Source organism: Myotis yumanensis, unplaced genomic scaffold (genome assembly GCF_028538775.1).
Source record: "Myotis yumanensis isolate MYYU_CA2020_CCGP unplaced genomic scaffold, mMyoYum1.0.hap1 SCAF_3, whole genome shotgun sequence".
Lineage (NCBI taxonomy): Eukaryota > Metazoa > Chordata > Mammalia > Chiroptera > Vespertilionidae > Myotis > Myotis yumanensis.
In genome coordinates this window covers 110,202,354-110,229,339 of record NW_027223754.1, presented here as the reverse complement: position 1 = coordinate 110,229,339, position 26,986 = coordinate 110,202,354, and the positions used below count along the sequence as shown (strand labels likewise).

General features: G+C 38.8%; 1 protein-coding gene across 3 annotated transcripts in view; it reads left to right on the top strand.

Moving 5' to 3' along the window:
* Nucleotides 1–26,624, top strand: part of N4BP2L2 (NEDD4 binding protein 2 like 2) — a 32,184-nt gene extending 5,560 nt beyond the window's left edge. Inside the window, exons 3-6 of one of the 3 annotated variants that reach the window (XM_070409346.1) lie at nucleotides 12,394–12,518; nucleotides 21,068–21,156; nucleotides 21,545–21,621; nucleotides 24,220–26,624. In XM_070409346.1, coding sequence (XP_070265447.1) covers nucleotides 12,394–12,518; nucleotides 21,068–21,156; nucleotides 21,545–21,621; nucleotides 24,220–24,421 — 493 coding nt within the window. In that variant the 3' untranslated portion in view covers nucleotides 24,422–26,624. Of the gene's footprint in view, nucleotides 1–12,393; nucleotides 12,519–21,067; nucleotides 21,157–21,544; nucleotides 21,622–24,219 lie in introns of those variants that run through there. The other 2 variants (XM_070409348.1, XM_070409347.1) reach the window with 2 other exon arrangements.
* Nucleotides 26,625–26,986: the final 362 nt, after the last annotated feature.

The following is a 26,986-nucleotide window of genomic DNA, read 5'->3' as shown; positions in this document are numbered from 1 at the left end:
CATAATACTTCTCCATTCATTGTTCTCAGGACTTTCATTATTCAAAGGTTCTCTTTAAATGTTCACTTTTTGAAGTTTTGGTTTAGCTCAGCCCTCAGTAATTTTTTTTCTGAACTCAATATTTGCCATTACCACTCTTTGCATTTAACGTAAGCTGCACAATACCTTTCTATTTGTTGATAATTGACCTAAGCCACTTGGTTAAAAGTGGCTGAGGCTTAGTTGTTTGTTTATCCACAACTTTACTAATACATTTTAATGAAATCAGTCTTGGGTTAAATTCTGACACAAGTACAGACTTTAAATATTTATGAGTAAGCTAAAGTGCCAGCTCTTTGTCCATTTAGGCAAACAACACTTTGATGAAAGGTTCATTTGAGGCAATTTCAACAATATTCTAGAGGTATAATTTTATTACTACTGTAGTTGGCAACAGCCAAAACAGAATCCTGACTCAGTGGATGACAAAGGACGGTTTAGGGATCAAACATTGAGTGCTATTCCCATAGTGTGGGCTATAGATTTTGCAAGCTTCTTATGCCCTGTTCATGCAAGGAGGAGAGGGGTAAATCTAAAATATTTTCGCTAACCCACATTTTCTTTAAAAATTTTTTTATTGATTTTTCGAGAGAGAAGAAGGGAGAGGGATAGAGAGATAGGAACATCAATGATGCAGGAGAATCATTTGATTGGCTGCCTCCTGCACACCCCCCTGTTGGGATGGAGCCTGCAACCTGGGTATGTGCCCTGACCAGGAATTGAACCAGTGACCTCTTGGTTCATGGGTCAACACTCAACCACAGAGCCACACCAGCTGGGTTAATCTTTACCCACTTTTTACACTCTACTGATTTCACCAATGAGAAAGTGTATTTTCATAAATAGGCCATTAATTTCATTATTAGCAAATGTCTGGAGTTGATCAGATATAAAAGATAATTGACACACTTGGGAGGAGAGAAGATGTTACACTGCTGGCTTTGAAGATGAAAGAAGGGACTGTGATCCAAGATACTTAAGGTGTTCTTTAGAAGCTGGGAAGGGCAAGGAGACAGATTCTCTTTTAGGGCCTCAAGGAGGAACGCCAGCCTGCCACCCCTTTATTTTAGCCAGTGAAAGTGATTTTAGACTTTGGACCTTCAGAACTGTAAGATAATAATAAATCTGTATTGTTTTAAGCCACTAAGTATGTGGTGTTTTGTTACAGCAGCATGGGAAACTACTATATCGTAGTTTAAGAAGAGATGGGAAGATGTTCTCCCCCCCACCCCCCACCCCCACCCCTGCTTTTGAGGGAGAGTTTAAACTCCAGAGGAAAGATTTACCTTTCCTTATGTAGGTTTCTATTCTTAATTCAAGGAGTGTGCAGAGAGTGAACTGCCCAAGTAAAGTTGTCTTGGGCTATGGATATGCAAGGCCACTCAGTACATAAGGAGGTAAAAGGTTCATGAAGTGTCAGTTTTTACTCAGATTTTTCTGGAAAGTCACTTATAGTTTTAAGTGCACATGGATGTATTTAAGAAAATAATATACAGTTCCTAGAAATTTCGTGACTAAACCATGAAAATTAGCTATCCTAGTAGACCGGGAATAAGGTTCCCAAAACAGAGTTTAGGGAATAGCATTGTTCCTTAAATGAAAAAACGTAAGCACATAGTGCATTAGTTATCCATGGCTGTGTAACAAATTACCCTAAAACTGAGTTGTTAAAGCAACAAACATGTATTGTCTCTCAGTTTCTGAAGGACAGGAATCTGTGCAATTATCTGGGTGCCTCTGGTTCAAGGTCTCTAACATCCTGTGATCAAGATGTTGGCTAGGGCTATGTTCTGATCTGAAGGCTTTGTCTTGGGGAGGATCTGCTTGGAAGGTTTCTCACGAGGTTGTTGACAAGACTTGGTTTTTCGTGAGCTTTTGGATTGAGGACCTAAGTTGCTGGTGGTAGGCCACAGACTCCCTCAGTTCTTTGCTACTTGAACCGATTCACAACTTGTTGAGGGAAACTGAGCCATCCCTGAGCCCAAGACAGAAGCTACTTTTTTCCAGTAATCTAAACTCAGAAGCAAAATTTCATCACCTCTGCCATATTTTTTTAATTAAATCTTTATTGTTGAAAGTATTACATATGTCCCCCTTCTTCCCCTAGTAACACCTTCTATCCTGCCCTCATCCCCACCCCAGGCCTTCAGCACCCTATTGTCTGTGTCCATGGATTATGCATATATGCATACAAGTTTTTTGGTTGATCTCTTCCTACCTACCCATCCCCACCCCATCTTGCCTCTGAGATTCCACAGTCTGTTCAATGCTTCTATGTCTCTAGATCTATTTTGTTCATTAGATTACACATATAAGAGATTATGTGATATTGGTCTTTTTCTGACTGGCATATTTTGCTTAGCATAATACTCTCCAGGTCCCTCCATGCTGTCTCAAAGGGTAAGAGATCCTTTTTTATGGCTGCATAGCATTCCATGGCGTAAATGTACCACAGCTTTTTTATCAACTCTTCTACTGATGGGCACTTGGGCTGTTTGCAGATCTTAGCTATTATAAATTGTTCTTCTATGAACATAGGAGTGCATACATTCTTTCTGATTGGTGTTTCGAGTCCCTTATGATGTATTCCTAGAAGTGGGATCACTGGGTGAAATGGCAGTTCCATATTTAATTTTTTGAGGACACTCCATACTGTTTTCCATAATGACTGTACCAGTCTGTATTCCCACCAGCCATGTACTAGGGTTCCCTTTTCTCCACATCCTTGACAGCACTTGTCATTTGTTGATTTGTTGATGGCAGTCATTCTGACAGGTGTGAGGTGATACTTGTCATTTTAATTTGCATCTCTCTGATCAGTGACTGAGCATTTTTTCATGTCTCTTGGCCATCTTTGGAGAAGTGTCTATTTAGGTCCTTTGCCCATTTTTTATTTTGGGTTGTCTCCTTTTGTTAAGTTGTACGAGTTCCTTATATATTTTGGATGTTAACCCTTTATCAGATGTATCATTGCCAAATATGTTCTCCCATACAGTGGGCTCCCTTTTCATTTTGTTGATGGTTTCTTTTGCTGTGCAGAAGCTTTTTATTTTTATGTAGTCCCATTTGTTTATTTTCTCCTTAATTTCCTTTGCCCTAGACCAGTCATGGAGAACCTTTGACACACGTGTCAGAGGTGACACGCAAACTCATTTTTTTGGTTGATTTTTCTTTGTTAAATGGCATTTAAATATATAAAATAAATATCAAAAATATAAATCTTTGTTTTACTATGGTTGCAAATACCAAAAAATTTCTATATGTGACACGGCACCAGAGTTAAGTTAGGGTTTTTCAAAATGCTGACATGCCGAGCTCAAAAGGTTTGCCAAAACTGCCCTAGACAGTGGTCGGCAAACTGCGGCTCGGCAAACCGCGGCTCACGAGCCACATGCGGCTCTTTGGCCCCTTGAGTGTGGCTCTTCCACAAAATACCACGTGCGGGCGTGCATGTACAGTGCGATTGAAACTTCGTGGCCCATGCGCAGAAGTCGGTATTTTGTGGAAGAGCCACACTCAAGGGGCCAAAGAGCCGCATGCCACGGTTTGCTGACCACGCGATATGTATCTGTAAACATATTGCTACGCGAGATGTCTGAGATTTTGCTGCCTATGGTTTCTTCTAGGATTTTTATGGTTTCATGCCTTACATTTAAGTCTTATATACATTTTGAGTTTATTCTTGTGTATGGTGTAAGTTGGTGGTCTAGTTTCTTTTCTTTCTTTTTTTTTTTTTTTTTTTTTGCGTGTATCTGTCCAATGTTCCCAACACCATTTATTGAAGAGACTGTCTCTGCTCCAGTGTATGCTCTTGCCTCCTTTGTCAAATATTAATTGAGCGTAATGGCTTGGGTCAATTTCTGGGTTCTCTGTTCTGTTCCATTGATCTATATGCCTGTTCTTGTGCCAGTACCAGGCTGTTTTGAGTACAGTGGTTTTGTAGTATAATTTGATATCTGGTATTGTGATCCCTCTAACTTTGTTCTTCTTTCTCAAGATTGCTGCAGTTATTCAAGGTCTTTTTTTGGTTCAGTATACATTTTTGGAGTATTGGTTCTAGATCTGTGAAATATGCTGTTGCTATTTTAATAGGGATTGCATTGAGTCTGTAGATTACCTAGGATAGTTTGGTTATTTTAATTATGTTAATTCTCCCAATCCATGAACACGGTATATTCTTCCACTTGTTTATATCTTCCTCTATCTCTTTTCTCAATGTCCTGTAGTTTTCTGAGTACAAATCTTTTACCTCTTTGGTAAAAGTCTATTCCTAAGTATCTTAATTTTTTGTTGAAATGTAATTGGGGTTGTTTACCTTCTCTTTCAGAGAATTAATTATTGGTGTATAAAGTCATTGATTTTTGGATATTGATTTGTTATCCATCTACATTATCAAGTTCATTTATTAAATCTAGTAGTTTTTTAGTGGAGTCTTGAGGGATTTCTATGTACAGTATGATGTCATCTGCGAATAGTGAGAGTTTTACTTCCTCCTTTCCAATTTGGATGCCTTTTATTTCTTCTTATTTTTTGTTCGCTGTGACTAGGACTCCCAGTACTATGTTGAATAAGCGTGACGAAAGCGGACATCCCTTTCTTGTTCCTGTTCTTTGGGGAAATGGTTTTAGTTTTTGCCCATTGAGTATGATGTTCCCTGTAGGTTGTCATATATGGCCTTTATCATGTTGAGATATGATCCCTCTATTCCACTTTACTGAGAGTTTCTAAAAAGAGGTGTTGGAATTTGTCGAATGCTTTTTCTGCATCTATTTATAAGATCATGAATTTTTGTCTTTTAATTTGTTTATGTGCTGTATCACATTTATTGATTTGCGAATATTGTACCAGCCTTGTGTCCCTGGAATAACGTCCACTTATTCATGGTGTATGATCTTTTTAATATATTGCTGGATCTGATTTGCTAATATTTTGTTGAGGATTTTAGCCATCTATGTTCATCAGGGATATTAGCCTGTAATTTTCTTTCTTTATAGTGTCTTTATCTAGTTTTGGAATTAGGGTAATGCTGGCCTCATTAAAGCAGCTTGGAAATGTTCCTTTCTCTTGTGTTTTTTGGAATACTTCGAGGAGGCTATGTGTTAATTGTTCTTTGAAGGTTTGGTAAAAGTTCCCTGTGAATCCTTCCAGACCTGGGCTTTTGTTTGATGGGAGTTTTTTTTTAATTACTACTTCTATTTCATCAGCTGTTACTGACCTAGTCTGGTTTTCTGATTTTTCCTGATTCAGTTTTAGGAGATTGTATTTTTCTAGGAATTTTTCCATTTCATCCACATTGTCCACCTTGTTGTCATATAGTTGTTCATAGTATTTTCTTACAACTCTTTGTACTTCTGGGTTGTCAGTTGTTACTTGACAGTTTTGTTTCTGATTTTATTTATTTGGGTCCTCTTTGTTTCTTGATGAGTCTAACGGGTCATCGATCTTATTTATCTTTTTAAAGAACCAGCTCTTGGTTTCATTGATTTTTTTTTTTATTTTTTTATTTTTTTGGTATTGTTCTTTTAGTCTCTATGTCATTTATTTCTGCTCTAATCTTTATTATTTCCTTCCGTTTACTTACTCTGGGCTTTTCTTGTTCTTTGTCTAATTCTTTAAGTTGTAGGGTTAAATAGTTTATTATTAGTTTTTTGTTGTTGTTGTTGTTGTTTTTGAGGTAGGCCTATAGTAGTACAAACTTCCCTCTCAGTACTCCTTTTGCTGTGCCCCTTAGGTTTTGGGTAGTTGCGTATTTATTTTAATTTGTTTACAGGAAGTTTTTTTTATTTCTTTCTTGATCTCATTGGTAACCCATTCATTGTTTAATAACATACTGTTTAGCCTCCATGTGTTTGAATGTTTTTTAGTGTTTTTACTGTAGTTGATTTCTTTTTTTAATTCCATTTTGATCTGAGAAGATGCTTGATATGATTTCAATTTTTGAACTTGTAGAGACATATTTTTTTCTAACATGTGGTCTATCTTTGAGAATGACCCATGTGCACTTGAAAAGGATGTATAATCTGCAGCTTTGGGGTGAAATGTTGTATAAATGTCAATTAAATCCATCTGATCCAGTGTGTCCTTTAGAGGTACTCTTTCTTTGTTAATTTTTTGTCTGGAAGATCTATCCAGTGAAGTCAGCAGGGTGTTAAAGTCCCCTACTATGACTATATTGCTGTCAATATTTCCCTTAAAGTCCTGTAGAGAAGAGGCCGCCAACCTTTCGGACCTCACAGACCACCAGTGGTCTGTGGACCACCGTTTGGCGACCACTGCTGTAGAGGTTTTTTTAAATATATTTACTAGAGGCCCAGTGCACAAAATTTATACACTGTAGCGGGAGTTCCTCAGCCCAGCCTGCACCCTCTCGCAGTCCGGGATCCCTTGGAGAATGTAGCAGTGTGCCAAGCGGCAGGCAGCCAGGGAGGAACCTGAATCGGGGCCCGCTGCGCCTGCTGCTGTGGAGTCGGGAGTGGTTCCCGCCATGGCAGCTGCGCTCACCAGCCGTGAGCCTAGCTTCTGGCTGAGCAGCGCTCCCCCTGTGGTAGCTCACTGACCACCAGGGGGCAGCTCCTGTGTTGAGTGATCAGTGCTGGTCAATGCATGTCATAGTGACCGGTCGACTGTCTGCCCCCTGGTGGTCAGTGCATATCATAGCGACTGGTCAACCAGTTGACTTTCCACCCTTGTGGTCAGTGTACTTTATAGCGAGCGGTTGAGTGACCTTAGAATATCATTAGCATATTATGTTTTGATTGGTTGAACAAACAGCTAGACGACCAGACACTTAATATATTAGGCTTTTATTATATAGGATGTGCTCTTATATTGGGTGCATATATGTTTACCAGGATTATATTCTCTTCTTGGATCAATCCCTCTAGTATTATATAGTGATCTTTTGTCTCTTATGATGGCCTTCATTATGAAGTCTATTTTGTCAGATAATGAGTATTGCTAACCCGTGTGTGTGTGGTTTTTGTTTTCATTTTCATCATGAAACTTTTTCCCCATTCCTCCTGCATGAGTTTTTGTTCTGAGGTGGGTCTCTTGTAGACAACATATTTATTTGGGTCATGTTTTTGTGTCTAGTCGCTACCCTATGTCTTTTGATTGGAGCATTTAACCTATTTATGTTTACGGTTATTGTTGATAGGTACTTATTTATTACCATTTTAATTTTTATGCCTATTTTTATCTCTCTTTCTTCTCATTACAGCAGTCCCTTTAGCACAGTGGTTCCCAAACTTATTTGGCCTACCACCCCCTTTCCAGAAAAAATATTACTCCGTGCCCCCTGGAAATTAATTTTTTTTAATTTTAATAGCAATTAAACCGAAAGATATATGTATTAATGTTTCTACCTTTTTCTTAAAATATAGTAAAGAAAGGTATAAATTAGAAACATTGAAGTTTGAAATTATGAAACTATTTATTGAACTCAGAATAGAAAGGTAATACCAAAAAAGTTAAAACAAATGCACCTGTGGCCATCACCGCCCCCCTGGATTGCTGCAGCACCCACCAGGGGGCGGTAGCGCCCACTTTGGGAATCACTGCTTTAGCATATCTTGCAGTGCTGGTGTGGTGGTGAAAAACTCCTTAGGCTTTTTATTTGTCTGGGAAGCTCTTTTTTTCACTATCTATTTTGAATGGTAGCATTGCTGGATATAGTAATCTTGGTTTCAGATCTTTGCTTTCCATTACCTTGAGTACTTCATGCCATTCCCTTCTGGCCTATAGTTTTTGATGAGAAATCAGGTGTCAGCTTTATGAGAGCTCCTTTGTAGGTAACAGTTTGCTTTTCTCTTGCTTTAAGCTTCTCTCTTTGTCTTGAAATTTTGGCATTTTAATTATGATGTGTCTGGGAGTGGGCATGTTTGGGTTCTTCTTGCTTGGGACTTTCCTTCATCAGGTTAGGGAAATTTTCTGCCATTATTTCTTCAAACATATTTTCTATCTTTTGCTCACTTTCTTCCCCTTCTGGCACTCCTATTTTGTGAATATTGTTTCATTTCAGGTTGTCCCACATTTCCCTTAATCTGTCCTCTTGTTTTTTAATTGATTTTTCTTTTTTCATTCTCTGATTTATTTTTTTCTACCATGTCTTCTAATTCACTGACCCAATTCTCAGCTTCCCCTAATCTGCTGTGTAATCCTTTCACCGTGTTCTTTATTAGTGCTGTACTATTCTTCATAATTACTGTATCTTTTCTCATGCTGTAGAGCATCTTTGCTATCATTATTCTGAACTCTGTCTAATAAATTTCTTCATTTCATTTAGCTTTTCTTTTGGAGAATTCTCTTGTTCTTTTGTTTCAGGTGTTTTTGTTTATTTCCCCATTTGGGCTGTCTGTTTGTGTTCATGTCTGTGTATTAGGTAGATATAATATTACTTCCAATCTCTAATGCAAGACAATGTCAGACACTGTTTGAGACTGTTCTTGAGTACCATTTGGAACAGCAATCCACAGCTTGTGGCTCCCTCTGCTGTAGCTGGATGCCTTTAAAAAGGACCAAGATGTGCACCACTGTCTGCTTTTCCCAGCCCTGGGCCCAGAAGGAGATCAGGCAAAGACTCAAAGCCTCCAGAGATTCTTTTCTGCCAGCAGTCTGATTGTTATCAGCCTTGATTAGCCTGAGGCTATCAACCAGTGGGAGGGGTGAGAGGTCTTCCAACGGGCTGGGATAACTGCCTTCCTTCCCAGTAAAAATCATCTGGATTGCAAATGTCCCTTGGAGAAATAGGTCCTCTGCAACATGAGGGCATGACTCAGCACAAGAAACCTGGGTGGCTGCCTTCAGAGCTCCAACCTCAAAGCCCCCAACCCTGGACTCTACTGACACAGCTCCAGTCCACTCTGTCCTCTCTCAACCATAGTCCAAGGTGCGTGGCTCCACACAGAATTTTGTGTGTTGACCCTTTAAGAGGTTGTCTGCATTTACAGCTCTCTCTCCCTGGCTGACATCAACCCTGTTGCTTTTCATAGCCACATGTTATGTGGGCACCTTCCTCAGTTCTTGTGCTCTGGGCTGGGGAGCCCAGCTTGGGGTTTAGACCCCAGAGTTCTCAGTGGGATCTGTCCCTCCAGGACTTCAGCTGCTGTCTGTGGGAGCCCAGCCAGCCCTTTTGCACCTCCGCACTTCCTACCAGTCTCTATGCAGCCTCCACTTTCCATGCTTGGTTATCAGGGTTCTCTCTAGCTAGTCCTCAGTTGATTTTTCAGGTTGGTTCTTCTGTATTTTAGTTGTATTTCCAGTTTGGTCGTGGGAGAGTGTCAGTGGAGCTTCCACTTACTCTGCCATTTTGGAATCACCTCTGCCATATTCCATTAGAAACTCTAGTCCCTGACTGCAACCTGTATTGGAGGAGGGGATTATACAAGGGTATGACTATCAGGAGCCAGGGATCATTGTGAACCAAATGGTTTTGGCGCTTCCACCTCTATTTATGTAACTCTGGGGGCCTGATTTCTGAAATTATTTTTGTTTCTGATTGGTTTAATATAAAATCACCAAGGTTGTTGTGAGAATTAGATAAGATCATATCTACACTAATAAAAGAGAAAAATGGTAATTGGCGTACAACCGCTACCCTTCCGATTGGCTAATCAGCATATCCTTATGCAAATTAACTGTCAGCCAAGATGGCGGCCGGCAGCCAGGCAGCTGGAAGCTAACGTGAGGTTTGCTTGCTCCAGTGACTGCAGATTCCAACGTTCCCCGCCTGACTTGCCAGACTCTGAGCTGGCAGTTTGAAACATTCTAACAAATATAGCCGGCTGGGATCTCAGAGCTGAAGTTATACATTGTTTCGATTATAGAACGGCAAACAAACCAGCAGCGGAAGCCTCAGAGCTAGAGCCAGAGCTAAAGCTGGCCCAGAAGAAAAAAAAAAAAGAAAAAAAGGAGTGGTTGGGAGCTTCAGTCAAAACCCCTAGCCTGAAAGCAGTCCTCAGCCCCTCACCCAGACTGGCCAGGCACCCCAGTGGGGACCCCCACCCTGATCCAGGACACCCTTCAGGGCAAACCAGCCAGCCCCCAGGCCTCTATCCTATATAGTAAAAGGGTAATATGCCTCCCAGCACAGGGATCAGCGGAGCCACGAGGCCTCCTGGCACCAGATCAGCATGACAGGGGGCAGCGCCCAAACCCCCTGATCGCCCTGCGGCTCTGTGTGTGACGGGGTGGTGCCCCAACCCCCCCCCCCCCCCCCACGGGCCCTGCTCTGTGTGTGACAGGGGGTGGTGCCCCAACCCCCCCCCCCCCCCACGGGCCCTGCTCTGTGTGTGACGGGGTAGAGCCATAACCTCCCCATCGGCCCTGCCCTGAGTGTGACAGTGGGGGCGCCCCAACCCCCTGATTGGCCCTGCTCTGTGGGTGACAGGGGGCGGTGCCCTAACTCCCCTATCGGCCTTACTCTGTGCGTGACAGGGGGGAGCTCCCCAACCCCCTGATGGGCCCTGCTCTGTGCGTGACAGGGGGGAGCTCCCCAACCCCCTGATGGGCCCTGCTCTGTGCGTGATGGGGGGGGCAGTGCCCCAACCCCCTGATTGGCCCTGCTCTGTGAGTGACAGGGGACAGTGCCCCAACCCCCTGATGGGCCCTGCTCTGTGAGTGACAGGGGACAGTGCCCCAACCCCCTGATGGGCCCTGCTCTGTGAGTGACAGGGGGCAGCGCCCCAACCCCCTGATTGGCCCTGCTCTGTGCATCACAGGGGGTGGCGCCGCAACCTCCCCATTGAACCTGCCTTGAGTGTGACAGGGGGTGGTGCCCCAACCCCCCAATCAGCCCTACCCTGAGCGTGACTGAGGGTGGCATCGCAACCTCCCAATCTGCCCTGCTCTGTGCATGACAGGGGGCGGTGCCCCAACTCCCCAATCAGCCCTGCTCTGAGCCCGACCAGGGGCTGCACCTAGGGATTGGGCTTGCCCTCTGCCACTCAGGAGCAGGCCTAAGCCAGCAGGTCATTATCTCCCGAGGGGTCCCAGACTGCGAGAGGGCACAGGCCGGGCTGAGGGACCCCCTCTTCCCCCCCGAGTGCACAAATTTTTGTGCACCGGGCCTCTAGTATATATATATATATATATATATATATATATATATATATATATATATATATATATATATACATATATATATATATATATTTTTTTTTTTTTTTTTTTTTTTTTTTTTTTGCTTGGTCCATAATAGATTCTCAAAACAATAGCTGTTTAGAAAATATACATATCAGGTGGCCAGCAGGCCTGTGTCTGAGTTTTTTTTAATTTTATTGGATACTTGATTTTTCAGAGTTCTAAATGTTGACATTCTGAGAATTCATTTTAGTATCTGACTTAACTTGTAAGAATTCTCATGGAATCTGACTATAAGAATTTTGAAAATACTCATATTCTTAAATAATTTATTGTTGTTAAAGTGTCTGGTATGACATCAGGTATATTTGGATTGATACAGACATTTTAATATACATATATACACACACATACACACACATGTATATATATATTTATGATTTCAGAGAGGAAGAGAGAGGGTGAGAGAGAGAGAAACATCAATGATGAGGGAGAATCATTGATTGGCTGCCTCCTGCATGTCCCCTACTGGGGATCAAGCCCACAACCCGGGCATGTGACCTCCTGTTTCATAGGCCAATGCTCAAACCACTGCACCACACTGGCTGGGCCTCTGACACTCTTGAATGCTTATTAATCTTGCTACTTGAAAATTTAACATAATCATATTGTGAGAATAAAGCTTGGTTGCCTTGTTCTGAGTGTATTCTTTTATTTAGTGTTATTTCACTTAGTAATTTAATGTCTTAAAAAACTGAAGTTTGATTATACTGTGGAGGATCACTGGTTGTTTCACAACATTAAGCCTCAAGCTATTTCTGAATCCTACTTGTTGGTTTTACATTTGTACTTCATGGAAATAAATTTATCAGAGCTATCCTGGTTTAAATACAGTTTTCCACAGGTGAATTGCTTGCTTAGGCTTACTTGCCCTTTAGGTTATCTGCTGCACTATATTTAGGCAATTTTAGACACCAAATACACATTCACTAAAGTAAAAATATGGACAATAGTTGACATAATTTTGGGATTGGTTGAAAGACTGTTTTTAAAAAGTTTTAATATAAATGCTGCTTTAAAAAGTTTTTGGAACTGGCTATAACTGTACATTTAAGTGTGAAATGATATTTGAAATCTGCAAGGTTTTGAAGGTTCAGCTCCTGTGCTATTCTGTTTGCAATATACTTACAGGTATGTACCTAAAATTCATTTACTAAGCTTTGCTCATGGCTATAAATTTTATAAATGGCACTTTATGATTTCTTTTATTAACAGAATTCTGCTTGGGCAGAGTCGTGATGGCATTGTGTTCAGCACTGATGACTATTTTCACAATCAAGATGGGTACAGGTATAATGTTAATCAACTTGATGATGCCCATGACTGGAACCAGAACAGAGGTTTGTTTGGGCCCAAGTCTCCTGTGATAGAATATTTGACTAGGAGTCAGAGGACCTGGATTTTTTTTTTAAATATATTTTTATTGATTTCAGAGAGGAAAGGAGAGGGAGAGAGAGATATAGAAACATTAATGATGAGAGAGAATCATTGATTGGCTGCTTCCTGCATCCCCACTACTGGGGATCAAGCCCACAACCCGGACATGTGCCCTTGACCAGAATCGAACCCAGGACCCTTCAGTCCGCAGGCTGACGCTCTATCCACTGAGCCAAACCAGCCGGGGCTGGATTTATATATTCCTGACTTGACTTCTACCAGCTGAATGACTTTCATAAGCCATTTGAACATCTTTGAGACCCAATTTTTTCATCTTCTAGAAGCAGTGATACTTGCAAGGTTGTTGTGAAAATCAGAGATTTTAGGTAAAATATTTTGTAAACTAAATAGTGTACCACCAATATAAACTGGTAAAATAAAGGGTGGGATATTTTGGTAGGCTTTATTTTATATCTCTTGAATAAATTCAGAGAACTGATACTATAGTTATGTATTTCAAAAAGTTATTTCCCTAAGAGTAATGTTATTGTTTTTTAAGGCTTAATATAATGCTGTGAATATTAAAAGTTTTTTTCATTGATATTACTCCATGAAAAATCTATTTAACCCTTTGCACTCCGCTGTCCCCTCTCAGGGGACATCGGAATTCTAGCATATCACTCGGATGTCCCCTCTCAGGGGACATTGCAGTTTATTAGTGATTACGGGGAATTGAGTTATTTCAACGCAACTTTTTGAGACATGCATGTTTCCCTGAAGTTTTATCTTGAAATGGCACAAGAAATTAAATCAAAATATCGTAAAATTACTAAGATATATACAAGAAATGTCAGCGGGTTTTGTGTCGGATTAAACAATAAACTACATATTCCCAATGTGGGACAAAGAAAACGGGACTGCATTGTGTGTTCTAACAGGAAAACACCTGGTGGCAGGCGTCAAACCACTTATTACTGTCAAACATGCACTAATCAGCCTGTAATGCATATTGGGGAGTGTTACAAAACTTATCATACTGTACAAAATTATAAACAATAAAATATTGGTTTTTTTGCAAATATACATTCCTCGATGTCACCCAATTCATATAAGTCCAGTATCATTATAATACGATACTTGGTTCCAAAATTATACTAAATAATACGAGGGTCTGTAAATGCACGTTTCCGCCGCAAAGTAGCGTCGAGTAGCTGGTAGCCAATGTCCGGAATGGTTCGGAGTGCAAAGGGTTAATACATTTATTAGAAACACATGGGTCAGTTTCTTTTCACCATGGAATAATGGTTCTTAATCTTGGCTGCACATTTTAATTACTTTGGGACCTTTTTAAAAAAAATCTATGTCTGACCCAGATCAGGTCGCTCAGTTGGTTAGAGTGTCATCTTGTACACCAGAAAGTTGCAGGTTCGATTCCTGATCAGGGCCATGTACCTAGGTTGTGGGTTAGATCCCCTGTCCAGTTTTATGTTTTAATTGTTAATGATTGGTCTCTCTCTCTCTTTAATTTCTCCCTCTTCCCCCCCCCCTTGCCCCCCATAAAAAAAAAAAAAAAAACACCTATGCCTGAGTTAGCCCCAGAGATTCTGGTTTAGTTGGTCTGGAGTGGATCTAAGCATTGGTATTTTTTTGAAAGTTACTCAGGCATTCTCATGTTGCAGTCAGATTGAAAACTTGGTCTAGAACTATGTAAGTAAATGCATATAGTATAAGTTAATTTATTTTTTAATAGATGAAGAATGAATTGATAATTAAACAAATTCATTTTATTAAGAGAAAATGTAAACCTAGAGTCAGGAGATTATAATGAATCCCATATACTCATCACTCAGAATTATCAGTTACCATATCAGTTGCTATATTGACCTTATTTTTGTTTTCACTCCTCACCTTTTCTAATTACTAAAGCATTTTGAAATAATTCTAGACATTATACTTTATGCATTTCAAATTAACCACCTTCTTACTTAATGTTATTTAAATATGGTATACCATCGTCACACCTAAAAAAAACGCATACAATTCCTTGACATCATGTAATATCCAGTCTGTAATCCAATTTCCCCTATTGTCTTAACAACTGTTTGTACTTACAGTTGTTTTGTGTGAATCAGGATCCAAACAAGGTCCTTGCAGTACATTTGGTTTTATGTTTGTTTTAATTGTTAATGTGTAGCATTTTCTCCTCTTTTAACCCTTATACCATTAATTTGTTGATGACATTTGGTTGTTTGTCCTGTAGAATATCCCATATCCTGTAGTTGTCTATTTGCTTCCTTGTTTCGATGTAAGAAATGTCCAAACTTGTAAGAATTTTTATGTTTATTTGAGCCAAACTGACTACAATTGCCAGGAACCAAAATCTCAACTTTGAGAAAATGCTCCAGAAAAATAGCATATTTACTACTTATTTTATACATCAGCATCAAAGGGGAAGGTGTATGGGGTTACATGAAATCCACTGCTCATAGATTAGGGAGTTGGGATAAAGCAAAGTGGGGAAATCTCTGAGATTGGATAAACAGTAAAACAGACACCACACTTCTTTTTTTTTTTTTTTTTTAAATATATTTTATTGATTTTTTACAGAGAGGAAGGGAGAGAGATAGATAGTTAGAAACATCGATGAGAGAGAAACATCGATCAGCTGCCTCCTGCACACCTACTGGGGATGTGCCCGCAACCCAGGTACATGCCCTTGACCGGAATCGAACCCGGGACCCTTCAGTCCGCAGGCCGACGCTCTATCCACTGAGCCAAACCGGTTTCGGCCACCACACTTCTTTTACATTGGTGGGTATAGGATGGCTAACAATTAACATTTACAGCACATAGAGATGGTATGTGGGAAAATAATATAACAAAGGGGTTCTGTGATCTGGTCCTCTGGTGGGAGATTGTGCCCTGAGGGGTCTGGGAAAAGGGGGATTATTCTGACTTTCCAAAGGCATGTTATTGTAGGTGCAAAGAGAATAAACTGGCTCAATTAAGGTAAAGATTGACCTTTGTCAAGGAAGATACTATCCTAGGATATGACTGCCTACCATGACTTGCTTTTAGTTAGGAAGTTTTAATTTCAGACCATCCTATATGGTTGCTTTAGATCTCTTGAGTTTGTAAGGCTGCCATGCAGGCCTCCCCTGAACTTGTTAGGTTTCGTTTGTGGCCCCTTTTCCGTCCACACATATGGTAACTATTTAACTTGTTTCTCTTTCCTCTATATTGCTTTAAATAGAAGTTAAATGTGTGCAGGATGCAATTGATCGATGTGTCTCTCTCACATAGGTGTTTCTCTCTCTCTGTCTCTCCCCCTCCCTTCCACCCTCTAAAAATCAATGGGGCCGAAACCGGTTTGGTTCAGTGGATAGAGCGTCGGCCTGCGGACTGAAAGGTCCCAGGTTCGATTCCGGTCAAGGGCATGTGCCTGGGTTGCGGGCACATCCCCAGTGGGGGATGTGCAGGAGGCTGCTGATCGATGTTTCTCTCTCATCGATGTTTCTGACTCTCTATCTCTCTCCCTTCCTCTCTGTAAAAAAATCAATAAAATATATTTTAAAAAATAAATAAATAAATAAAAATCAATGGGAAAATATCCTTGGGTGAGGATTAACAAAACACAAAAAAGAGGATTACTTATGTTCAACTTTTTTTGCAGGGGGTAAGCAAAGTCTGGTTATCTCATTTTTAGTGATGCTAAGAATGATCAGTGTTAACATTTTGGCAGGTGATGCTGTGAAAGAATTCACTACTAAAAGAAGAGATAGATGCAGAAAGTTTATTTTTACTTACCCGAAGGGAAAGGGCCAGTGCATTGCTAACCAATACAAGGGCAGGTAAACAGCTGCCATTACTCTTTTAAAGAGTAATGGCTGCTGTTGCTGGGTGACAAGGAAGGGAGGGTATTTGGGGCTGAGACAGTCGGCAGATGGACTAGGGTGGTGTCTTTTCAGTATTTTTCCTAAGCCCGTAAAACATGCTTAGAGTAAAAGTTATGAAGATTCAAAAGAGGCTTGTTTGAAGAGGAGGGTGAAGGGAACTTGCTACTAACTAAAGAATTCTCAGTGCAAATTATCCTTGAGTTGCAAAAATAGCAGGGAAGAGGGGTATGCAAGAATGTAGCCTTGAAAGTAACTTGTCTTGCAGTTTGTACAGAGGGGCTAGTTGAATCAGGAGCTAACAGTCTTGGGGTTTAACAGGTGCTTCTCATAAATTGTGGAAGGCTACAACAAGGAAAAAGAAAGGCTTTTTTTCTCTTTTTACAAGTAGCTTCAAAGGGACAACCTGTTCCCTCCATTACCAAGTTCTCTGTCAAACTTGTATCTAATGGGTTATCCAACAATGAAATGTTTCCTGAATTAGTTCTTTCATTAAGGGTTGCAAAATGGTGATTTTTCTAGGTCTAGTGTTCCTTCCCTGTTTAGTAGCTAGAATTCTTATGTAATGGGAGCTTCCTCTCAACTGGAACTAGCAACTAGGGTCACCCTAAAGTACAGTATGTACAGGAAAACAGGATAAATGCTATTATTATTACTATTATTATTGATTTCAGAGAGGAAGGGAGAGGGAGAGAGAGATGAGATAGAAGCATCACTGATGAGAGAGAAGCATTGATCAGCTACCTCCTGCACATCTCCTACTGGGATCAAACCTGCAACCCAGACATGTACCCTTGACTGGAATCAAACCCAGGATCCTTCAGACCTCAGACTGACACTCTATCCACTGAGCAAAACCAGCTAAGGCAGGATAAATGCTTTTTTTTCTTAATTTTCAAAATAAGAAATTTCAGGGAGGATATTTTTTATTAAAATGTTTCACTCTGTTGCAGTCCATGGTTTCATAGGAAAATTTATTAGTAAATGTCAGAGAAGTTTGATTTTTAAGACTATTTCCTACTATTGGTTTTATGACATTGTAGGATATTTCCAAATATATTAGTGGCATAAAAATCTCAAAAAAATTAATATTTTTAATTTCTAAAAAATTGCCATAGGATATTATTGCCCAAATAAAATAATGTTGATACCGCAATTCCCCAAAATGTGTGGTGTTATTGGCCTAAAGTTAGGGGAATGAGAATAGGTGATAAGTAGAATGAATATAGGCAGTGGGCAGAGCCGTATACCTTTGGTAGACTGGGAAGCTTTTGTTTGTGTGGGACATTTTTTCTGTTTGCAGAACTAGTCTAAAATTTTCATTATAAGGTTCATGCCACATGAATTATACTGCTGAACAAAACAGTGATTTCTAGATAAACTACTGGTTTTGTTAGTATAATAAATACTGACTTTTTAAAAGTAATTTCTACCTTTTTCAGGTAGAAAATTGAGAACTAGCAATTAGACATTTTGAAATTAAAGCAGGACTTATTTTATTTAGGGTAGAATTTCTCTTTTCAACAAATATTTATTGCATCCTTTAAAGGCTAGGCCATATTCTGAGAATGTCTGTCTGTCTCATCTTTATTAGAAGAATCTAAATTCATCTTAGACTGCTTATAAATTGAAAACATCTCCAAGGTATCAATATTCTCTTTCTTAGAATATGATAGTTAATTTGTTTAAGAAAATGACACTTATTATTTAGGTATTCAAACATTGTTTCTTTAGGAGCTCTATTTTCCTGAAGTGCAGTGCCCTGCAATGTGGTATTGGATGATGATGATTTAGGAAAGAGGATGATCTTCCCATTAATTTGTTGATAAACTCTTCTTCTGGAACTTAACACCTTGGAAGAGTAGGCCTAACTATCAGACATTAAGAGAGTTACTTTAAATTTTTCATCTAATTCACCTCCCTTGCTTTGCAGAGCCTAGAGAGCGGTGTGACCAACTAGGGCACCAGCATCTCATTTGAAGCACATCCTAGATTTATCATCACAGATTATTCTCCCTGCAGAGGACCTTAGAGCCCATGTAGCTCAAAAATTTAATTTCATGGATTGTGGATTGAGGCCCATGGTTTTTTTGGGTGTTATTTTTGTTTTGTTTTTAATGAAAGATTTGGTCACTTTATGATTGGGGATAGAGCAGTGGGCAGCATCTCGGTGTCCTATTTAATATGATCCAAATTCTAAATTTCTATTGGTATTTAGAGATACCTTCTTCCAAATATGTACTCAGCCATAGTCATTACTATTTAACTAACTAACCTTTAGAATTCTGTCTGCCCTGGACCTCTGTATAAATGTTTTCATTATGTAGAACTTACTAACTCCCAAGAAAACTTCTCTATCATTACATTTTGCCTCAGCCTTTTAAATTTTATTATGAGTTCTTAATTATATTTCTTGTCTGTTTATACTTAAGAGTTATACACTTCTGTCATAACAGTGGTTCACTGTGGCAGTGATTTTCACCTCATGGGAGAAGAGATGGTGTAGGGATAGGGAGACATACTTTTTAAAAGACATAAATTTAAAAATTTCAGCTCCCAGTTTGAGTCATAGTCCTAAGAAATATTAACCAGTTTTGCTGGGTAGAATAATCTTGGTTGTAGGTCCTTTTATTACTGTGAAAATTTCTTGCCACTCCCTTCTGACCTGCAAAGTTTCTGTTGAGAAATCAACTGACAATTTTATGGGAACTCCCTTGTAGGTAACTAACTGCTTTTCTCTTGCTGCTTTTAAGATTCTCACTTTGTCTTTTGCCTTTTGCATTTAAATTATGATGTGTCTTGGTGTGTGCCTCTTTTTTGGTTTCTTTTGTTGTGTGCCTCTTTGGGTTCATCTTGTTTGGGACTTTCTGCGCTTCCTGGACTTGACTCTAAAAAAATAATAATAATAAACAAGCAGAACAGAAATTGACTCATAGATAGAGAGAACATTTTGAATGGTTGCCAGATGGGAAGGTTGTAGGGATGGGTGAAAAAGGTCAAGGTAAGAAGTACAAATTGGTTGTTAGAGAATAGTCATGGGGATGTAAAGTACAGCATGGAGATTATAGTAAACTAGAGGCCCGGTGCACAAAAATTTGTGCACTGGGGGGGGGGGGGGTTCCCTCAGCCCGGCCTGCGCCCATTTGCAGTCCAGGACCCCTTGGGGGATGTCCACCTGTCGACTTAGGCCCACTCCCCGGGGGATCAGGCCTAAGCTTGCAGTCAGACATCCTTCTGGCAGCCAGGGAGCCCTCAGGGGATGTCCAACTAAAGGCTTAAGCCCCCAAGGGAGCTGTGATGAAGAAGCTGGGGTGACAGAGGAGCCATGCTGTCCCGCCCTGCCGCCCTGCGTCAGGTCGCACACGGGACACCCAGGTGGGCCAGCGGATCGCTGCTGCTCCGCCCAGCCACCCCGGGTTGGATCGCACACAGGACGCCGGGGCGGGCCGGCCAATCGCTGCTGCACCGCCCGGCTGCCCCGGGTCGGGTCTCACATGGGACGCCCGCCACCCCGGGTCACAGATAGCAGGCCTGGATGGCGGCAGGGCACGCAGGGTGGGGCAGGCAGGATGGTGCTGACCCGCCCTGCCTGCAGTATGCAAATTAGCCGCCATCTTTGTTGGTGGTTAATTTGCATATCTTGCTGATTAGCCTATGGGAGGTGTAGCGAGGGTATGGTCAATTACCATGTTTGTCTATTATTAGATAGGATATTATAATAACTACGTCTGGTGTCAGATGGATACAAGATTTATCGAGGTGATCACTTAGTAAGTTCTGTAATGTCTATTTCTAATCACTGGGGTATATACATGAACTAATATAATACTGTATGTCAACTGTAATTGAAAAATAAAAATAATAATTTAAAAAAATAACCACAAAGTCTGTTGAGCTGTTAGTATATATACCAACTGGTTAGTTGGTATATAAAGTTTTGCTGGTAAGGAATAATAAATCCATAGCATTTTTTTAAAAGCATTATTTGTACCCTGGCTGGATAGCTCAGTTAGTTAGAATGTCATCCCAATACTCCAAAAGCATTATTTGTAATTGTAAGAAATTGGAAAATACAGATAAGCATAAAATGGCAAATATTCTTACCACCTATAGAATGCTACTTTTGATATCTTAGCAACTCTTCCCAGATCTTTATATCTTGACCAAAGTAAGATCATACTTGCATATTATCTTGCAACTTGCCATTTCCAGTTAACAAATCTCCATCTTTCCATGTCAATAAATGTTCACCTCTTTCCATATTCAGACCATATTCAAATGTAACTTATTCCTGTATTTCCTATAAATGAAAGTTAGTTCTAGACTAAACTCTTCACTAGGTATAAGCACAAAGTATTTTCCCAAAAATGTCCTTTACAGTTAGTCAAAACCAATATCTGGTCTGGAGAATACACAGGGCATGTGATCGTGTCTCGTAATTCCTTTTAATCTAGCAGAGTCCTTTTTTCCATGGCAATAAAGAGATTGCATAGGTTTGGTTTTCAGTATGGAGATGTAGAAAATTTCTTAGTAATGAAAGTTTAAGTTTTATTTGTGTATTTTAACCCTAATAGTTCTTTGTTTTTATTTTTGTTTTTTAAATTCATTTTTTATTTCAGCTAAACAAGCTATCAATCAGGGGAGATCTCCAGTTATAATAGACAACACTAATACACAGGCTTGGGAAATGAAACCATATGTGGAAATGGTAAATATGAAATATGAGAGTATTTTTATATTTTATTCTTACTAATTTTTTTATATTCTGAAATTTTGGTTACTTTGATCTTTATTATTAAAACATTGTCCTTGTTTTCTAAAGAAATATGAATGTTTACTTAATTTAAAAAATGTGGGAATGGTGCTTATTAAGGAATACGATTATCTTGTTAGTTTTGCCTGGACTTGAAGATAGTAATTGGAATTTTACCATTAAGTGGTCTTAAAATTTTTGTAAACCATATTATTTTAAAAGTAAAATTTTTCTTGGTGGAGCAAATTTAGAAGTATTATCTAAATGAAATTTGTATCTGCCTTCTTTTTACCTTATAAGAAGTATTCTCTGGGTTTGTGTTTTCTTCCTTTCCTCTGTGTAGGCCATAGGAAAAGGATACAGAGTAGAGTTTCATGAACCTGAAACTTGGTGGAAATTTGATCCTGAAGAATTAGAAAAGTAAGACACTCATTTATTTTGAATATTTTTCTTTTTTCTTTCTTTTCTCCTTTACATGATCAGTGTCCACTAGCTTTGCTTGTCATGTCTTTACTGCTTATGATTAGGAACCACTACTTCTTACTTTCTGTTAAGAGCAACATTGACTTTAATTCAGTGTTTTTAAGACACCTTGCTTGTTAAACTTTATTAACTTTTTGTTGTAGTTGTTAAGAATGTTTGAGGAAAAAATTAGAACTTTCCCTCTGGTTTTGAGCAAGGCCACTTCTCTGCATATTCCTTCCAACTTCATTGCCTTCCCATTTTAGGTCCCATAACGTTTTTACCTGGTACTTTCATCTTGCTCCCTCTTTTCATCTTCACTACTACAGCTCTATAATCCCATAACCAAGATTGTTGGAATCAATGTGTTTTGGAAATCAGACTTGAGGGTAGCGGGGTGTTAGAAAGGTAATATAGTGATGTCAAAACACCTAGTCAAAACACCCCCTCGCAGAGTTTGGGCAGCTCGTCATAATCCAGTATCTTACTATATCTATGGCAAATCATGACTAAGCAGTCTAAATAGTTAAGAAACACTACATAATCTATTGTCAGTTCAAGAAGATCGTGCTGCCAAATGAGTACAGGTCTGGTTATGTTTTGCTGCTATGAGTCAACAAAACCCTGAGTTTTCAGAGCATTTTATGTTTCAGAATTTGTGTTGAGGAATTGTAGACTTGTATTACTTTCAACCCTGCTCTTCTGTTTGTGTTGACCTTTTATCTCTTTCTCCTCACAGTACTGGTTTTCCTGACTGTGACTTTTTTTCCTTCATTTTCACACCCCTCCCTTTTGATAACAACTTTGAGATAAAATTCACATAGTTTACAATTTACCCATTAAAAGTGTACAGTTCAGTAGTTTTCAGTATATTCACAGAGTTGTGCAACCATCACCTCCCTTTTTTTAAAATCATTTTTATTTGTCACACCTCAGTTTGCCCTCTTCCAGCTTTAAGTGCTATTCTGTGTGGTATCCAACTAATTTAATTATTTTCCCCTTGTCTTTCATTCCTTTGATTACCTTACTTTCCCTTTCTGACCTATATGCCATGTGTTTATATATAAATAAATAAACAGATAGATTTACTAATATATGGTATTATTTACCTGCTCTGTGTGTATTGCACCTCAGGTAAAAGAGAAGTTTAAATAATAAAGATATCTGGGTTATGATGAACAAATGAGTTGATGAAATATAATTAGACTTTTTTTTCATTTAAGGGACTGTTGAAATTTATTATAATTCTTAATATAAATTGAATTTACAAACTAAAATCAGTTTAACTGATGTCTGGTATAGTTTGCTTTTTTGTATAAAATTGATTGAATCATCAAATTTGTTATCTTGCCACCCTAACCGGTTTGGCTCAGTGGATAGAGCGTCGGCCTGCGAACTGAAAGGTCCCAGGTTCAATTTCGGTCAAGGGCATGTACCTTGGTTGCAGGCACATCCTCAGTAGGAGATGTGCAGGAGGCAGCTGATCAATGTTTCTCTTTCATTGATGTTTCTAGCTCTCTATCCCTCTCCCTTCCTCTCTGTCAAAAATCAATAAAATATATTTTTAAAAAATTTGTTATCTTGCCAATTTCCAACCTGAGGTTTCTTTTTTAGTCTTCTGTCTTCTCTTTCTTTTGCTTTGTCTTCTTATCTTTAACATAAGCACCACTATTTTTGAAAAGTAAACATTCCTTCTGTGTCCTTTTTCTGGGAAAAGTGAATTAGTAAATCTAGAACTATAACATTAAATGTGTAATACATTTCTGTGTGTTTTGCCATGTCCAAGTCAAGTTATAGAAAACTGCGAGGATAAATTATAAAAAGTTCTTTGAGGGTCAAGAATAATTTTTAAACTGCTTCTTGTTTTCATAAGTAAATTCACAGAAAAGTACATAAAATACAAACATGGGACATGTCCTAAAATAAGTTTTAAAAAGTGATAAATATTTGATGTGGATTTTTGTAAGTCCTACAGGTCCACTCAATTCTGTAATTCTCAAAACTGACTCTCTCGCCTGGCAGATGTTGCTCATTGGTTGAGTGTCAACCTATGAGCCAGGAAGTCACGGTTCAATTCCCAGTTGGGGCACATGCCCAATTTGTGGGCTTGATTCCCAGTGTGGGGCGTGCAGGAGGCAGCCAATCAATAGTTCTGTCTCACTGTTATTTCTCTCTCTCTCCCTCTCCTTTCCTCTCTGAAATCAATTAAAACTATATATCAAAAAGAAAACTGACTCTCATAATATTTTATTTTATTTTTTTAAAAGAAGGGAGATTAATTCAGTGGTTCAGTGAATCAGTAGTTCTGTGTCATGAAGGTATAACTATTTAACATTTTGCTCCGATTTATGGTATCTTTAAACCTTTTAAAAATACTGTTGAAGTTTTTGAGAGAACCAGTATAAATTCTTTGGTATAAAATGCAGGTAAATGAGATGTACCTTCTAGTATTTATTTGCTAAATATAATTTAGAGTTGGTACTCTTACTCTAAAGCAACTTACTCTCTAAGCCTATAAATTCTAAAAAGAATTAAAATCTTTCTCTTTTTTGTTAGGAGGAATAAACACGGTGTGTCTCGAAAGAAGATTGCTCAGATGTTGGATCGTTACGAATATCAAATGTCTATCTCTATTGTAATGAATTCAGTAGAACCAGTGCACAAAAGCACACAAAGACTTCCTCCCTCAGAGGAGAAACAGAGGTGGGGAGGCTCTCTAGGCTCACACAATCAAGTATGTGTCACATACAATCAATAAGGTGGCTATTTTCAGCTAACACATTTGTTGCTTGCCCTTAAAAAACATTAATGAGCCTTTCTTGAAGTTTAAAGTTTTAGATTAAAAAAAAAAAAAAGACTACATTGCCCCACAGAAAATGTTCCCAGCAGTTGTTTAAATTCTAAAGTGTAAATAAAAATTATGTAAAATTGTATTTTAAATGTTTTTATAATCTTTTGTTGTGATACCTTCGGTTATAATGAAGATACATGCATGACTAGAAGGTTTTCTACAAATGAATTTTAAACAAATTTTATCTATTCTGTAAATAGTGTTGAACAGTTTTATAGTTCATACTCCAAACTGACTTTTCATAAAACTTTAGTATTTTTCCTTAAGCACCTTAAATATATAAGAAATACTTCCCTAATTTGTTTGGCTCAGTGGATAGAACATTGGCCTGCAGACTAAAGGGTCTCGGGTTTGATTCTGGTCAAGAGCACGTACCTTGGTTGCAGGTTCGATCCTTGGCCCTGGTCAGGGTGCGTGTAGGAGGCAACCATTTCATGTGTCTCTCTCCCATTGATGTTTTTTCTCTCTCTCTCTCCCTCTCCCTTCCACTCTCTAAAAATCAATGGAAAAATATCTTCAGGTGAGGATTAACAACAACAAAAAATAAAATAAAAAAATACTTGTGTGTTTTTTCTTACTCATAGTATATTCTGACCTTTTATTTTATTATTTATTTTTTGTTTGTTTTATTAATCCTCACTCGAAGATATTCTTTCCATTGATTTTTTTTCCCTCCATTGATTTTTAGAGAACATGGAAGGGATGGAGGGGTAGAGAAAGAGACAACAATATTTGGAACATAAGGAAGCAGAAAACACCCAATTAGAACAGAATAAAATGATAGTATAAGGAGCCTCTGGGACAACTTCGAGTGTACCAATACTCGCATCATGGAAGTGCCAGAAGAAGAAATTGAAAACCTTTAAAAAAAGAAAATAAGAGAAACTTCCCCAACCTGGTGAAAGAAATAAATATGCAACTCCAGTAAATGCCGAGTATCACAAACAAGATGAACCCAAAGAGGCCTACACCAGACATGTCATAAATAAAATGCCAAAGGTTAACCCTGGCTGATGTGACTCGGTTGGTCATTGTCCTGTGCACCAGAAGATTTGACAGTTTGATTCCCATTCAAGGGCACATGCCCAGGTTGCAGGCTCAATCTTTGGTGGGGGAATGTAGGAGGCAGCCCATGTATGTTCCACTCTCACATTGATACTGTTCTCTCCCTCTCCTTTCCTCTTTCTAAAATTCAAACTATTATTTTTTTAAAATGCCAAAGGTTAAATATAAAGAAACTCAAAAAATGGGACATCTATAATACTTTCAACAATAAAGATAAATTTTAAAAAGAGGGAGAATCTCTAAAGCAGCAAGAGAAAAGCAGTTAGTAACCTACTTAGGAAGGTCCCAGAAGACTGTCAGCTGATTTCTTAACAGAAACTTTGCATGCTAGAGGGGATTGGCAGGAAGTATTCAAAGTGATAAAAAGCAAGAACCTACAATCAAGATTATCCAGAAAAGCTATCATTTAGAGTAGAAGAACTGATAAAGAGCTTCCCAGACAAGAAAAAGCTACAGGAATTCATTGCCACCAAACCAACGTTACAAGAAATGTTAAAGGGTCTTTAAGAAGTAGAAGAAAATTACTCAAAAATATGAATAATAAAGTCATTAAAAAAATGAAGTCTTACCGTTTGTGGCAACATTGATGAAGCTAGAAGGTATTACGCTAAGTGAAATAAGTCATTCAGAGAAGATAAATACCATATAATTTCACTTATATGTGGATCTAAAGGACAATATAAATGAACAAACAAAACAGACTCCTAGATACAGGAAAAAGATTAAGTATTGGCAGAGGGGAGGAGTGTTGGGACTGAGTGGAAAATGTGAAGGGATTGAGAAGTACACTGGTAGTTACAAAATTTATGGGAATGCAAAGTACACTGTAGAAAATATACTAATACTGGAATAACTATGTATGGTGCCACTTGATACTGGAAATATCAAAAGGGAACACTTTGTAAAGTATGTGATTAACAACTATGCTGTATTACTGATACTAACAAAATGATATTGAATGTAAACTGTAATTGAAAAAGATTTTTAAAAATAAGTTAAAAATATATACTGTAGGAATTCATTAAATACTAGCTGAAGGATTTTATACTCACTCTATTATTAACAGTATTGACCCCAAGTGTATTTTCTTCTTAGACCTGTCCTCTGAACTCCACTCTTTATAATATAATTGACTACCTGCTATTTCTACTTTCAAGCCTGAAAAATTGAACTGCGATCTTCTGTCTTGTTCCTGGATCTCCAGGATTTTCTTGCATAGCAAGTGGATCTACCATCCATCTGTTCATTTTTATTTTACTTTAAATCTTTACTGTTGAAAGTAATATGTCCCCTTTTTTTCCCACATTGACCCCCTCCAGCCCACTCCCAGCCCCACACCAGGCCCTCACCACTCCACTGTCTGTGTCCATGGGCTTATGCATATATGCATACAAGGTCTTTGGTTGA